Source organism: Cynocephalus volans, chromosome 5, assembly GCF_027409185.1.
Source record: "Cynocephalus volans isolate mCynVol1 chromosome 5, mCynVol1.pri, whole genome shotgun sequence".
NCBI lineage: Eukaryota > Metazoa > Chordata > Mammalia > Dermoptera > Cynocephalidae > Cynocephalus > Cynocephalus volans.
Window position 1 is genome coordinate 100,054,944 of NC_084464.1, and position 16,702 is coordinate 100,071,645.

The 16,702-nt window shown below is 37.4% G+C and overlaps 1 protein-coding gene across 1 annotated transcript; it reads right to left on the bottom strand.

Moving 5' to 3' along the window:
* Positions 1-6,582: 6,582 nt before the first annotated feature.
* NDUFAF4 (NADH:ubiquinone oxidoreductase complex assembly factor 4) lies at positions 6,583-13,733 on the bottom strand. The gene is made up of 3 exons (XM_063097580.1): positions 13,521-13,733; positions 12,919-13,022; positions 6,583-8,598 (listed from the first exon to the last, which is right to left on the bottom strand). Exons 1-3 carry the CDS (start codon positions 13,654-13,656, stop codon positions 8,308-8,310), a joined length of 531 nt encoding a protein of 176 aa, XP_062953650.1. The 5' UTR covers positions 13,657-13,733; the 3' UTR covers positions 6,583-8,307.
* Positions 13,734-16,702: the final 2,969 nt, after the last annotated feature.

The window sequence follows — 16,702 nt, forward strand, 5'->3', positions numbered from 1 at the left end:
CCATGTGTTTGCATAGTTTCCAGAGTTTTGTTTGTTATTAATTTCTAGTTTTAATCCATTGTGGTCTGAGAAGATACATGGGATAATTCCAATTTTTTTGAATTTATTGAGACTTGATTTGTGACCTAATATGTGATCTATCCTGGAGAATGATCCATGTGCTGATGAGAAGAATGAATATTCTGAGGTTGTTGGGTGGAATGTTCTGTAGATATCTGCCAATTCCAATTGGTCTAGAGTCTTGTTTAGATCTTGTGTTTCTCTACTGATTCTTTGCCTAGATGATCTGTCTAATATTGACAGTGGAGTGTTCAGGTCCCCTGCTATTATGGTATTAGTGTCTATTTCCTTCTTTAGGTCTAATAGAGTTTGTTTTATAAATCTGGCTGCTCCAACATTGGGTGCGTACATATTTATGATTGTTATGTCTTCTTGATGGATCAGTCCTTTTATCATTAAGTAGTGTCCCTCATTGTCTCTTTTTATGGTTTTTAGGTTAAAGTCTATTTTGTCAGATATAAGAATAGCCACTCCTGCTCGTTTTTCTTTTCTGTTTGCATGGTAAATCTTTTTCCATCCTTTCACTCTTAGTCTGTGTGAATCTTTATGGGTGAGGTGGGTCTCTTGTAGGCAGCATATAGTTGGGTCCTGCTTTTTGATCCAGTCAGCCAGTCTGTGTCTTTTAATTGGGGAATTTAAGCCTTTAACATTAAGAGTTGTTATTGAAAGGTGTTGATTTATTCCTAGCATTTTATTGGTTGTTTGGTTGTCTTAGGTGTCTTTTGTTCCTTGCTTTCAGAACTTGCTGAACTGAAGAAATTATTCAGCGAAATAAAAAACACAGCGGAGAGTTTAACCAGCAGGCTTGTCGAAGTTGAAGAGAGAACCTCTGAACTTGAAGATGGGCTGTTTGAAATAACACAAGCAGACAAAAAGAAAGAAAAAAGAATCAAGGACATGGAAGAAAATCTGAGAGAGATATCAGACAACCTCAAGCGCTCAAATATCCGAGTCATGGGTATTCCAGAAGGGGAGGAAAATGGAGATTCCATTGAAAACATATTCAACAAAATAGTGGCAGAAAACTTCCCAGGTATAGGAAAAATCACAAATCTTCAGATCCAGGAAGCTCAACGATCTCCAAACGTATTCAACCCAAAAAGGCCTTCTCCAAGACATGTCATAGTCAAATTGGCAAAACTCAGAGACAAAGAGAGAATCTTAAAAGCTGCAAGAGAGAAGCGTCAAATCACCTATAAGGGAGCCCCAATCAGGTTAACATCAGACTTCTCATCACAAACCCTAAAAGCTAGAAAGGAATGGGATGATATTTTCAAAATACTAAAAGACAAAGATTGCCAGCCAAGAATACTCTACCCTGCAAGGCTATCCTTCCGAAATGAGGGGCAAATAGTATATTTCTCAGACAAACAAAAACTGCGGGAGTTCACTACCACAAGACCACCCTTACAAGAAATCCTCAAGGGAGTACTGGGTTTGGTTCCCGAAAAATAACTACCACTGCCATAAAAACCTAAGAAAAATCTAAACCCGCTAGTACAATAAAAATGCCATTCATGAAGAGAAAACAAGCTAACAAAAACACTATCTACAACCTAAGGAACCAACAAACAAAGAAACCAAACAGTAAATCTGACGTAACTTTTAAATTAAAACATTCTGTTACAGAATTCTGCTTTCCTTTTAATTGATTAAACTCTCATAGGTAAAAACACTTTATACTCTTAAAATGTACTATAAATTCTGAAAAAAATTTAAAATTGTAATAAAAGTTTATAAGTCTGGGGGCACATCTGAAACAGAGAGGATTTAAGTTTACAAAACCATGAAGAAAACAATAGCAAGAAAAACAGAAATTCCATAGATCCAGAAATCAATTTTTTAATCATTGCAGTTACGGTAGGGTGATATCATTGTTACGATAATGTGGTTTTTGTTTTATTCGGAAGACCATGAAGATTACACACTTATTTCTCATTATTTTGACATAGTCTCACAGATCTATAAATAGTGGGAGAATTTGTTGGTGGGGGAACAAAACAGAATATTTAAGTAACTTTCCAGTAGGGGGAAGCAGATATTTGAACCCAGGTGTGCCTTGCTAATATGCTCTATAACCTCTAATGACTTATGTAAAATTATCATATATATTAATATGGGTTGCAAATATTTTCAAAGCACTAGAATATAATTAGAAGACTTAAGCCAAAAACTATACCTATTAATAATTTTATTTCTGATGACAAGAGAGAAAATCTAAAATCTCGCAGTGTCTCCAGATTATCTTCAGGAAATCAAGCGTTGTTAGAAGGTAGGTGGAAATTGCATGGTAGATCAGGGAACAGAACCCTGGATTCTAGACTCTGCTTTTAACTATTTGACTTTAGACACCATTCTTGAACTTGCAAAATAAAGGAATTGAACCTGATCCTGAGGAAGATACCATCCGGTTAGCACAATGCTTTAAATGGGCAGAAGTCCCAATTGTCATTAATAGTCTCAATTGCAGCATAAACCAACCTGAACTTTATGCAATGCAAAATATACCAAGATCAAATTATGTCCTTAAAAAGGAATCATATGCAGCTAAAATCTGATATAGTTTGGTGTTATGGGCTGAATTAGGTGTCCCAGCCCCCATTCATATGTTGAAATCCTAATCGCCAGTTCCTCAGAATGTGACTGTATTTGAAGATACAGCCTTTAAAGAGGTAATTAAGGTTAAGTGAGGTCATTAGGATGGGCCCTAATTCAATGTGACTGGTGTCCTTGTAAGAAGAGAAGATTAGGATACAGTCAGGCACAAGACACAGAAGAAAGACCATGCAAAGATAAAGGGAGAACAAAACCATCTAGAAGCCAAGGAGAGAGGCTTCAAGAGAAACCAACCCTGCTAACACCTTCGCCTTGGACTTCCAGCTTCCATAACTCTGAGAAAATAAACTTCTGTTGTTTAAGTGACCCAGTCTGTGATATTTTGTTATACAGCCTGAGCAAGCTAATATAGTTGGCTCTTCTACAGCAGCTGTATAGCCAAAGGATTCCACTGTACATAAATATCAATACTAGGTGAAAAAGGGTCAGTAGGTGTCTAATCAAATGTGAAGCTCTGGGACTTTGCCAGAGGTCACACCTTCTCCATAAACGTTAAAGAGAGCTCTCTCAGGATAGCAGGTTCTGCACAAAAGCCCCATAGTGAATGTCACAGTGGAGTCTCAGCCTCCATTGCACCAGTCACAGCAATGCTTACAAGGAGAAAATAAAAATGCAAACAATGTCTACCAGCATAGGAAAATCAAAACCACACAAGAGGTAATGCTTATAAAAGCCTCTCAAGAAACATGAGTATGTTCACAGAAAGTGGAAAACCTGCATGCAGAGTCACCAGATATGCCACCCACACAAAGGGACTGTACTCACTGGGAATCTGAATTTTTCTGTGATTTTCCCACTTAAATGGCAGCTTCATTCTCCTTGGGACAATAGCACTAATTAAAGCAAATAAATTCTGCTCAACATGGCTCTCATCTCTCTTTCCTTTGAATCCCCACTGCAATGTGCTTATACTTAGGATATTTATTAAATTTTGCCTTGCAGTGGGATGATCTGTATGCTTCTCTCATCCTAACTAGCAAGCAAGGACTATGTTTATTCCTTATAACTCTTACTTCTGTGCCTAGCTTACAGCCTTGCACCCAGTCAATACTCAATAATATTCATTAACTAGGATTGAACAAATTGCCATTCACAATAAACCTCTGAAGTGTCATTTTGCATTTTAGGTCATAGGTAAATACACATTTCAGTAGAAAACTTAGGAAAGCTAGAGTTCACATTGAGAAAGTCATGAGAGATGAGTTTGGAGAGATTAAACAGACTGGAGCTCCTTATAATTTAAGGAACTTGGATTTTATCCTAAGGACAATGGGATGAATTTAAAGCAAGGGAGCAGTTTTTCATATTTGTTTTTCTTAAAAAATTAGGGTGCCAGTTGTAAAATGAATTATAGAGAGTCATAACTGAGGCAGGAAGCTGAGTGCAGGGGTGAATTAAGAACAGTCAGAAGTGTCTCAGTTTTGCAGTCTTTGTAATCGTTAGATTATTGGATTCACTGTCAAAACAACCAAAGGAAGTACAACAGGGCAGGTATGAAGGGGAAGATGGTGAATTTGATTTTTTAGTTTTTTTTCTTTTTTATAGAGGTATTAAACACAGTATACTAAAGTATGTAAAGTGCTTTATTTTGAAATGTACAGCTTGATGTATTTTGTACATTTGCTTATACTAATGTAATATCCACCCAGACCAAGATAGACACTTCTAGAACTTCTCATGCCCCTTTCTAATCAATAATATTAATTACAAGGGGCAGAATAGTAATTTTACAGTGAAAATCTGGTAGATGACTCCTTAGTCAAGCTATTAAAGTTAACATCATCAAAATGAGACAAATTGACAGCGTGCATTTCCTAATATGACACACTGCAAAGGGCAAAGATGACCTCAAGTTCTTTAACACTTTTCCCATAGAGAGCTATGACCTTTGTTGCTATCCTTAAATCAAGGTAGGTTCTGTGACTGCTCTGATAAATAGAATAAAGAAGTGATGCTCCACCAATTTCTGGGCCCAGGCCTTCAGAAGCTGACAGTTCCACTTTCTTTGTCCTGCAACATTTGTTTTTGGAATTCTATCAATCACCATGCTATGCGAAGCCCATGCCACATCGGCAACCTTCCCAGAGATACTCTGATCCACAGCCTTAGCTGAACTACCAACAAACAGCATCAACTGCCTCCATATGAGTGGACTACCTTGAATGTCCAGCGCAGCTGAGACTTCAGATGACACTAGCCCCACATGAGAGATCCCAAAGGAAAACCACCCAGCTGAGTTCCAACAATCTGCAGATCCATGAGAGATAATAATGAATTGTCATTTTAAACTACTAGGTTTTGAGATGGTTTGCTATGGAGCAATAGATAAGTGAACAGCAGCTAACACTGTAAAACTGTAAATTCCATGAGACTTGAGCTTTGTTATCTTCTCTGCTCTCTCCTCAGCTTCTAGATAAGTGTGTGGCACATAGTAATATTTGTGAAGAATGAATAATTAGCAATATTATTGATTTGAGAAATTTGAAAAGCCACTTCTCTTTTAAAAAGCTATTAAGCAAAGTGTAAATGTTTGTCTTTTTGCTTAATGAAATTACTTGAGCAAGCAGAGAAAGTTTAGAAAAATCATGCTATTAATCTACACTGAGAAGTAGGTTGCACGTTTGACCTGTGGGTCTCTTAAAAAACAGAATGTGGCAACCTAACCATTTAAAGGCCTCATTAAGAATGTTGTCTTGAACTCTTAGAACCTCTTCAATCTGGTTTTAAAATCTTGTTTACCTTTTGCTATTCCTCCAGAAGCATCAAGGCCAGTGACAAAAGAAAAAAAATGCCACAAAAGAATAACCTGAGAGGAAGAAAGGTACCCTTTTGCTTTGATGTGGTATTTCTGTGAAATTTGTAAGGCAAAAATATAATCAACCAATCTCCTCTCGCTGTCTTTCTCTCTCTCTCTCCCTTCCATCTACAGGAGATGTTTTAAATGGCTTTTCTATTTCTAAGTTCCTGACCTGAATCAATAGCATTGTTCTGAACCAGCACCAGAAATAGAAAGGCTGGTATAGAAATGACTGAATAATGGATGGGTAATGGCCTAAGAAGCAATGAATAGAGTCAGAGTTGACTACTCTATGTAAGAGTTTCCATACACTAATAATAGTCTAAGTAATAAATAGGAGCCCATTTGTATTGTTTCTTATTTGTATAATTAAAAAGCAGCATTTGTTTATATGCAAGGGTACTTGAAAAAGTTCATGGAAAAATAATTAAAAGGTAATACAAATCTTTCCACAAATTTTTTGAAGTACCTCTGTGCTCACCAACCTATATAAAGATATGTCAAACCATAATGCCATATACTGAAAATAACTTAAGTTACTAAGTTATCTTTGAGATGTTACTGATGCTCTGTGCCTCAATTTTTCCCTGTTAAATATGGCTAATAGTACTCATACCTGTGGTAAATCTTAAGCAAGTTAATACATGCAAAGCCTCCAGATCAGTGCCTAGTAATGACTTTTGAAATGTTAGCAATGAGTATTTGTGTTTTTAAGTTGAGAACAATTCCAAGATGGCATGGCTAAGTGGCAATACTGAGATCTAAATCCAGGTATTCTGAAGCTTCTTGCACTTACTGTGACACCACGAACACCCAAGTGCCCTGCTATAGGTATAAAGCAGTACAGTAGGCTAATGAGTGAGATGGGAAGTACTTTACTGTGTGAAAACATATAACAGCAACCATATTTACAGCTGCCTAACCACAGTGTAGATTTGAATAGAGAAGATAACTCAGAAAAAGCAGTACTAGTGATTCAAGTATTGACCTTTACATAATAAGTCTTGACTGACTTACATATTTTAAGACACAATTTTATATTGATTAGATTTCTTTCATGTTTTCTTAAAAGAACTACTGCATTGAATCAAAAATAAAATAGGTATAGTTTATTCACATAATAAAACTGCATTTGAAAACAAGCTTAAAATTTTCCCAACTCAGTCCATTTTTCTGTTCTCAGCGTTACTACAAATGCCTCATTCCGTCATCAAGCTGAATTCTTCAGCACCTTCTGTACCATTTCCAGGGGAATCACTGGGGAGTAGTGATGCTCATCTTCCTTCAGAAGCACATTGATCACCCCAATACTCCCATAACTCGCACCTTCTGCTCTTTTGAGACATACTTCTTTCGGCATAACAGAAAAAATACATCACCGGGATTCTGAAAACCCATATTCTGGTCCTGTATCACAAACTACAGAATCTTAGGTCATGTAGGCACCTGTTCTCAACTGCAAAAACAAAAAAACAAACAAAAACCCCAAAAAACAAACCATCTCATTTTTTGCTTGGTCCTTTGTAGTCCTTTATTTATCTTCACAGTAACCCTCAGATTTAAGTAAGGCAGCATTACACTCATCTTACAGAAGAAATTCAGTCTTAAAGAGGTTAAACAATCTACCCACGATGCCACAGGTAGTAACTTACTAGGCAGAGCTAAACTATCTAGTTAAAGATCCTAGTACTGGTATATGTTGTGCTACTAAGTTTGTTAAATGGATGGAGCAGCGATTTCCCAGATCCCTTCCAATAGTCATAATTTATGCTTCTGCTTACTACTTTTTCACTACTCTCTTAACTAGCATTAAAATCAGAATATATATATATATATTTGATTGCTAAATTTCATTTTCCATGATTCTACTGATCTTTAAAATTGTGTTGTATTTCTATAATAAATTCAGAGAAAAATTATTTTTTCAAGTAGTTCCCACTGCTGCCTGTCTCTCTGAAAACTTTTGGACTTATCTATTTCTGCTTTTCAAAGCAGAGAAAGCTAATGTTTTATAAATACCAATAATTACTTTAACATGGTTCTTTGACTGTTCTTTAAATTTTTCTTGAATTTCTATATTAAATCCAGAGAAAAGTTATTTTTTCAAATAGTTCCCACTGCTGCCTGCCTCTCTGAAAACTTCTGGATTTATCTATTTGTTTTTCAAAGCAGAGATTGCTAACATTTTACAAATACCAACAATTACTTTTTTACAGACAGTTATTACATAATTAAAACCAATTCAAAACAAAAGAAATCCTCACTAATTCTTATTCCCTGGAGTAGTAATAAAAATGAATTCTCTACTAATTTTGTATCCAGGTTTCTGTCTGCCTTTATTTGGGAAACACTATTATTCTACTTCACTGTCCAGTCTCCCTTATCCTAACAAAAAAAAGTTCACAGTTTTAAGAATCAGGAAAGCTCTTATTTTCACTGACTCATAGGAAGAATGAACTAACCACCTAAATTGGAAGGTGAGACTTTGAAAGTTAAATGAGATTCAGGACATTTCCCAAAAGGCCATATGACCAATTTAAAAGCTATTATAATGTGCCTAAAATAACATTAACTCTTTTTTTTGTAATAGATTTATAGAAGTGTGATTAGTCATACTGGCATACACATATGAACTACTCCTAAACCAAATTAAAATGTAAAAGAAAACAGAATAAATTTGATGAGCAATCCTGAGAAGTCAGTGGCGCACAATAAACAGAATGCTCTCACAAGTAGGGAGCATTTAATACTTGGTAATTTATATAATTTAATATGCTAAAAATGAGGAAATAAACAGGAGATGGGGATAGGGAATACATATAGAAAAAGCAACTTCATGATTTTGGTTGTATTGCTTTCCCATTTTCAGAAGAAAACACTATGACTTCAAAAGTAACAAAATATTTGAGAAGAGAATTCACATCTTTCTGGTCTAACTGGTATTCTTCTGCTATTTTCTCAGCAGTCCATCTTTCTGGATAAAGTTTATGATTACTGAGAAGTGTTAAGGCCTCTACAATGGAAATTTTGCCTTTGGGAATGTTCTTAAGATTAATCACATCAAAGCAATGGTCTTTTGGCAATCTGAATTCCTTTGGCTCTTGAGGTATTTCAGCATCTTTTACCTAGTATCAAAAAGAGAAAAAAAGGCTTTTAGGATAAAAAACAATTTGACATCTCTTTCACGCTTCTTGAATCTACACTATTCCTCTTCAAATAAATACTGCACATGCTCCCACAAACAACAGTTTCTTATTATGATAAGCCACAGTTGGATGGCACTTCTGCCATATTGCCTTTTCAAAATCATACCTCTATCATTAAGAAATTTAGGTAGCTCTAGAAAATAATAATCAAATGTATACCATCCACTCACCACATTATTTCATATATACTAAAAGAACCAGCACCAAAAGAATTGATTAGAATAAAAACTGCACCTGCTTTAGAAGGGCAGGATTCTGATGCTGCCCTAACAGCTTACTTGATAACCTCCATTCTGTTTCCTATTTTGTATTTCATATTCAATGCCTCCAAACACCTTGAATGAATTAAAATATTGCTAGAGATCTTGCCTCTTCTGAAAAAATAACTAATGCTTCCAGTACCTCAATATAAGTAAAAAAAAACCTGTGCACAACCATCTTTGCATCTGTTCATCCAAGCTTAACCCCTGCACTGGTGGTCTGTATTCCAGTCTCTTTACCTAGCCATGCCACTCCTTCCCTTTTACTTTTCCCTTCAACTGCACCCTGCCTACTGCTGCTTTTTAGTCAAAATATAGAAATGCTTTAGTCACTACCTTTTTAAAACACCCACCAAACCCAAAACCAACCTTCATGACCAGTTTACTTCTCCTTAGTTAAGTTTTAAAGGAAAATGATATTTGCCATCTCAGATGACCTCCTAGTTGCTTAATTCAGAAGACAATTTTCAGACCTTATTTGAACTCACTACAGCAACTCACCACACTGTTGACCACTCCAACATACCTATAACTATCTTCCCACTTGGTTTCCATGCCACTCCTTTCCCAGTTTCCATCTATTCCTTCAGTAGTTCTTTTCTTGGTTTTCTTTGTGGACTCTCTCCCTCCTGCTTCCCCTTAAATGTTAGTGTGCCTCCAATTGTGGCCCAGGCCCTCTTCTTGCTGTACACATTCTTCCAAAGTGATCCTACACACTCTCCTAACTTCCATCACTGCCTCATGTTACTTCCAAATCTGTGATCTAAAATCTAGACCTTTTTCCTGACTTCTGGACCCAAATTCCCAAATGCCTAAACAGGCATCTCCATGTGGATGATCTACATGCATCTCAAATTCAATATGTCTAAAACTGAACCTATCGCCAGTTCTACCCCGTATTCTCAATTTCAATGACCAACACCATCCTCCTCCCATGCCCCAAACTGGGGATTATACCTGACACCTCCCTCTCCCTCCCTCATTATATCCAGTCGATGACCAAATTCTGTTGATACTGCGCCCTAATTCTCTTTCAAATCTACTCACTTCTCCCCCATCACTAAATCACCCCATCTCAAGCCAATGTCTCTTGTAGGAACAAATGCCTCCTAGCTAATCTCCTCCGACTCGATAAAATTCCCTTTTTCCCCTCCTAGCCTATTCTCAAATCTGACATCGCTTTTCAACATGAAATTCTTCAATGACTTCCCATTGTCCTCAAGATAAAACCAAAATTCCTCAGCCAGACAAATAAGGCTGTTCATGATCTGGTCCCTATCACCCTCTATCCCAAATCATTTCTCCCAAATGCACCCCTCTCACTTTCCCCTAACTGTACTAAACTCTGTTATCCAAAGGCATCACATACTCTCATACCTTCATATTACAACCTCTGCTTGAAACATTCTACGCAACTTCTTCTTCACTTTCTAAAACTCAAAGCTTCTCTTATCTTCCTATACCCAGGTAGATCCTCCTTCCACTCCAAACACACCTTTATTCGGATTTCCCTTCTAATTAATATTAAATGCTAAAATGAATATTATTTGACACTGAAAAAATATCTGATAAAATTCAACATTCTCTCTTAAATTAAAAACCAAAAAGAACAAACAAGAAAACTCTTAGGACATTAAAAAACAGAAGAAAATGTCCCAAATGTCAAAAAAGTATTTTTTAATTGGAAACCAGTATCATTTTATTATAATTAATGCTTAAACATCAGAAGCATCCTATGTAAGGAAGAAACAGGTGAGAATGCCTAGTTTCACTGCTATGTTAAGGTTATAGGCAACACAATATAAGAATAGAGTATGAATAATAGAAAGGAAAAGAAAATCATCATTCCATACAGATATGAGAGTATCTTTAGAAAACTTAAGAGAATCAACTGAAAAACTAATAGAAATAATAACGTAGCAATATGGGTAGTTACAATATAAAAATCACTCACTTTCTGATATATGAGCAATAAAAGCTAAAAAAAATTATGGTGAAAAAAGATCCTGCTCATAGTAACCACGACCCCATATGCCCCAAAGACTCAACAATTAAAATATGTTAATTCTCCTTATATCAATCTATAAATCCTAATTCAATTACACTAAAAATCCAAACAGGACTTATCAAAGAAACTGACAATATGATTCTCACATTCATCTGGAAAAAAACATGTGAGCAGAGATAAGAAACTTTTGAAAAGAATGAAAGGTCATTATAGATATCAAGATATATTATAACACTCTATTAATTAAAAAAGTATGATTCTAGTGTTAAAACAGAAAAATAAATAAATAGGACCTATGAGTCCATAAACAATCCTGTTTGTGTATGTAAATTATTTTAAGTAAGTGGAAAAGGTCTGGATTATTTAGTACATTATATTTAGACAACTGGCCATCCACTTACTGACCAAATATTTTAACATAACATATACAGTCATAAAACTACTAGAAGAAAATAACAGAAGACTTGGCGATGTTAGAGTCTTCCTACAACATGGACAAAAAGGCTGACATATTTGAAAGAATTTTGAACAGCAATAAATAAATAAGTTAAAAAGTCATACTACAAATAAAGAAATTACTTGCTATATGACAGTTACAATGTCACTGATATTTAGAGACATTACAAATCATTAAGAAAGCTATGAACTAACTGCCTAAAACAAAAAAAAGGAACAAAGAACACAGACTAGCAATTCAATTTTTTCATTATCACTCCCCGAAGGAGTCTTTTTAGAATTTTTCCTAATGCCCACCATTATGTATTATACGTATATCTGTATCACATACATAAAAAATGTTTAATTTTTTTCGCTATCCAAGAGCCAGTTTTCAAATGCATGGTTTAATATAACATGAGAGAAATAATACTCGGAAGTATTATTCAGCATCAGTTTAAAAATAACATAAAGAACATGGACATCAACCCCTGTACCTTTTCTACGTGAGTGTTTGGTGATAACTGATCACTGTCACATGCAACGATTTACAAATCTTGTTTTATTTCTCGTTTCTAGTGAAAATCATATTAATAAATGTATCTGTGCAAACAGTTATTGCTTATCTAGAAGCTGACAGAACCAAAGAATTTTAGAATGAAAAAAAATCTGGGAGTTGTCATTGACACTTGTCCTTTTAATCAAATTCTTTCCCCTACATAGAACCTTCTTCCCCCATAAACATATTTGGCCAACTCCAACTCATCACTCAGGACTGAAATTAAACGTCACTTTCTCAGAAATTATCCCTGATCCTCCAATTTCAAATAGGTCACTCTAATATACTCTCACAGTACCTACACTTCTCCTTTAGAAATTATGTATTTATGGTTGCTCATCTGTTTAATGTCTGTGTCCCTCACAGTATCATAAACCCTGTAAGAGCAAGGTCTAAGTCTATTTTATTCACTATACACAAAGCACTTGTGCCTAGCAATTATATATTATATGAATTTACATATAGGTTCCCATGCCCCATGTATTCTGTGAACCTCCTAATTTTACGTATCGTATTTGAATATATCCTCAAAAAAAAAAAAAAAAAAAAAAACCAAACCCTCATAAAATCCTCTAAAGGTGTTGCTGAGATTAGAATATACCTCAATCCACAGGAAGAGAAAATATTAAACTCTCCTTTTGTCACTGAAATGACAACTACTACAAGTACCTTACCAAGCACTATAAATTCTGAAACAATAGCAAATAATTCACACAGATGCATTCAATAGATGCGAGTCTTTTAGAACCTTTGTAAATATCCAGTAAGCCAAGGAATATGTGTCTTGCTTAGACCACTGTGCTTAAACTTTGCAAAGGCACTGTGTTCTGGTCACAATTACTGTATGCTGACATTCTTACACTTGCAGAGAACTCTTTTTCTTTTTTTACCATTTGCCATACTTTTTTTGATCATTTTCCTCGAGACCAAAAATAAATAAGTCAATTGCTTATTTCCTTAACTAAAACACACATTACCTGCAAGGTAGACACAGGATCTCTGGAATCAACATACACATCTTTCAATAATGTCAGCAGCTTGTCATCTTTTCTAGCAATTTCTCCCTTAATTTCTAGATGGTCTAAGGAAAGAAAAAAATGCCACAATATTAATTAAAGGAAAATTTCCTCTAAACTCCCAAACACCTCCCAGAAGAAAGCCACTTTTTAAAAAAATAATCATTCGGACAGTTCGGAAAACATTTTAAATGTGAATCAAAATATGAGGTTAAGCTCGGCGTCCATCGTCCTGTCAAGACACCTAGAGAAAACGTCGCTGCACATGATCCTTTTTGATTTTTGACTCCCTGTACCAAATCGCCAAGCACAGACAGCAAAAGCAGGCGAGGTTCGGCTAGGGCACAGGCCGCCACCTCCGCGACTACGAAGTAGGCGGAGCCGCCGACCTCACCGCCGGCGCGCAGGGGACAGTCTCAATGTCACCGGCCTGGCGGCGCCACCTTTCCGCGCTCGTCGGACTCGAGCCTCTGCGGCCGCGCAGGCTGACGCTGGTCACCGGGCCTCCAGACCGAGGGCCTCCAGACCACCCGGCCCGCCCAGGGAGCCCTCGCACCACTCACGGCTCATCTGCTCTCGCAGGCGGATCTCGGAGGAAGGGTGCCTGGGAGCAGGAGAGGGCTTCATCTTGCTGATTTCCCGTTGCGCGCGGTTCTCTAGGTTGAAATTCTTGATGGCACGAATCACCACAGCCCCCATCTCCTTACAACATGACCCCCTCCGGTGCACGCCGCACGTGGGAAAACACCGGCACGGGCGACCTCCAGGATCCACGGAGCATGCGCACGTCTGGGGTCGAGCCAACCGCTTACCGGGAAACGGGAGCTAAATGCGCACCGACTGCCCCCTAGCGGTCGGGAGGCCACACAACGCGTCTCTGCTCGGAGAGTATCGAAAGGAGCGTCTCCCTCCCGGCCTGACGACGAACTCCCGCCTGGGGCCTCCTCCCGCGGAGGGGGTGGGGCTTGAAGCCTCGGACACGCGGTGGTTCTCATCCCCGAAGACCGTAGTCACCCGTGGAGCTTTAATACAATTCCAAGCCGAGCCCCGCCCCGGACTTTATGATTAAATTCTTCTCGAGCAAGGCCCGGGATTGCTTACAGCTTCTCACATGCTTCCAATGTTGTATTCAAGAATTGAAAATCAAGGTCGTGAGGAAATTGACCTTGAAATCGTTCCACAAAATCAGTGTCGCCAGAGCAAGCCAATAAGAACGGAACTTTTTACAGCGGGGTCAAACAAGCTTCTAAAGTTGCCTTTTCCTGCTTTTGTGAAAGAAGAGTAATGAAAGAGTTTTCCTTCTCGATGAATATTTGTTCTCAGTCCTTATTTAAACGCCCCTTATTTCCTGTCCTTTGCCTGATACACGTTCGAGCCACCGTGTTCTTTTTCCATTATCTTTTCCATCCCGTTCTCACATCTCATTTGACCTAATATTTTCATTATGGTTTCCTTTCCTTTCCCTTTATTTTTACTACTAATTTATCTCTCCATACTATTAAGCGCTGAGTCACACCATCATTCCCTAGCGGATTTCTCGTCTTTTCTGCCTTCTTTCTTTGTAAGCCTGAGCGACCTCTGTGTAACTTAATGAAAGGGACAGCCAATAGGACGTTAGAAGAAACAAGTGTTACGTTCTCGCGCGCTCTCTTGATCCCCTGGTCTTACTCCTCTTCTCTCCTCTCCACTTCCGAATGGGTTACTGTGGTTCTTTAGATATACTGTGATTAATCTATAATAAAAGAACCCCACCAGGAGGAAGTAGTAGGATTTCCTAAGTTACAATATCTCTCACAGACTGTGGCTGCACAATCTATTTTTAGTGTCCTCAGCTCTGCATAGCGAAATGAGGTGGGTTGGTTGTTTTTAACCGGTTTAAAGAAAAGAATTGATGTAAACAATCGAATTAAAGTTGTGTGTGTGTGTTTTATATATATATACACACACACACATATACATATAAAATATAAAACAAGAATCAAAGTAAAGGACAGTTTTATTTTAAGAAAACTCATTTAAGTATTAAATACAATGCTTAATCATAGCTAAAGCACTACAAGGAACATAGCTTCCACCATTGACTATCTTGAAATGATTTTACTGGGATTAATATTTGGAATTTAGAGAAGCTAAAACCAGTGTTCTCTGATAGTTAATTGGGAAGTTTTCCTGAAGGTGGCAGACTGCTACAAGATTTCCATCTTGAAGGCTTTTAAGCAGCTTGTAATTCAGAGCTTTTTAGCCACGTTATTCATATTTCTATGGGTCCCAACAAATTTTCATCTGCTTCATTATGTCTAAGTGCTTCAACAGTTATGGCAGCAATTCCACTCACTGCTTGTGAAAATATTTTAAAAGGGAAAATCTCATTTTCATAGAAATTTCACAAAACTTCTGGCAGCATGAAAAAGAATGTTAGAAGTTAAGATAAGTGTGGAGAGCAGTGGGGATTACAATGTAAAAGAATTCCTTGAATTTCCACACTCAGGTAGAGCTTGGATGCAACATTTAAGGAACATCCAACATGCGTCAGATGATTTGCCTGGTCCTTGCCTGGTGTTGCTCAGGCCTTTGAAGAGCAAAACAGAAGGCAGACGTACTCCACCAGAAACACACGATTGATTGGCTGTCATCCTTTGGGAATCATTATGGAAATTAAACCTGAACCACAAATGCATAATTACAGCTCTTCTTGTCAAAACATATAAATTAATAGGAAGTCTGAACTTAAGAACTTTCCTTGGGCTTATATTAAGGGTTGAAGTCAGGTCTCCAAGGAAAGCCTTACTAGGAGGCTGCCCAGAATTAAGCTTCTATCTGAGTGAAGTGTTATGATTGGTGTTGATAGAGTTTGGATGTGTTGTCCCCGCCAAAACTCATGTGGAAATCTGATCCCCAGTGTGACAGTTTGAGTCACAGGGGCGGATCCATCATGAGTGGATTACTGTACTCCCTAGGTGGGGGGAGTAACAAGTGAGTTCTTGCTCTATTAGTTCCCATGAGAGCTGGTTGTTTAAAAGACCCTAGCATCTCCCCCCTTTCTCTCTCTTGCTTCCTCTCACCTTGTGATCTGCTTGTATCCACGGGCTACCTGCCACTTTCCGCCATGAGCAGAAGCAGCCTGAGGCCTGTGCCAGATACAGCTGTCCCAGAATTATAAGCAAATAAACCTCTGTTCTTTATAAATTACCCAGTCTTAGGTATTTCTGTTGTAGCAACACAAACGGACTAATACAGGTGTGTATGGCTAAATATCTTAAGACACTAATGAAGTATACCCAGGGTCTCGCCAACACACTGAAATGTAAATTCTATGAGGACAGGAATTTTTGCCTGTTTTGTTCATGCTGTATCCAACACATTGAACAGTGCTAGTATGCAGTAGGTACTAAACAAATGTCAAATAAATGTCAAATGAACCAAAAGACAAGTAGGAGCCCTGAGCTGGAATCCAGGCCCTGGACAGGTTCTCTCCACTTGAACACCAGTCATGCTGCCAGAAGTGAGTCCTTCAACAAGTTACTTAATTTGCTTGAACTCACTTTAAAATTAAAATTTAAAATCCATTTGAACCCACTTTAAGATTGGGATTATAGTAATTACCTAGTGGGTTTTGCTCAGATTTAAAATATAACTATTTAAACTATAAGTAGTGCTTAGCTCAGAAAATGATGTTTAAATACAAGGGTATTTCAAGAAGTTCATGGGGAAAAAATGGAATTAAAAGATAATACAAATCTTTTCA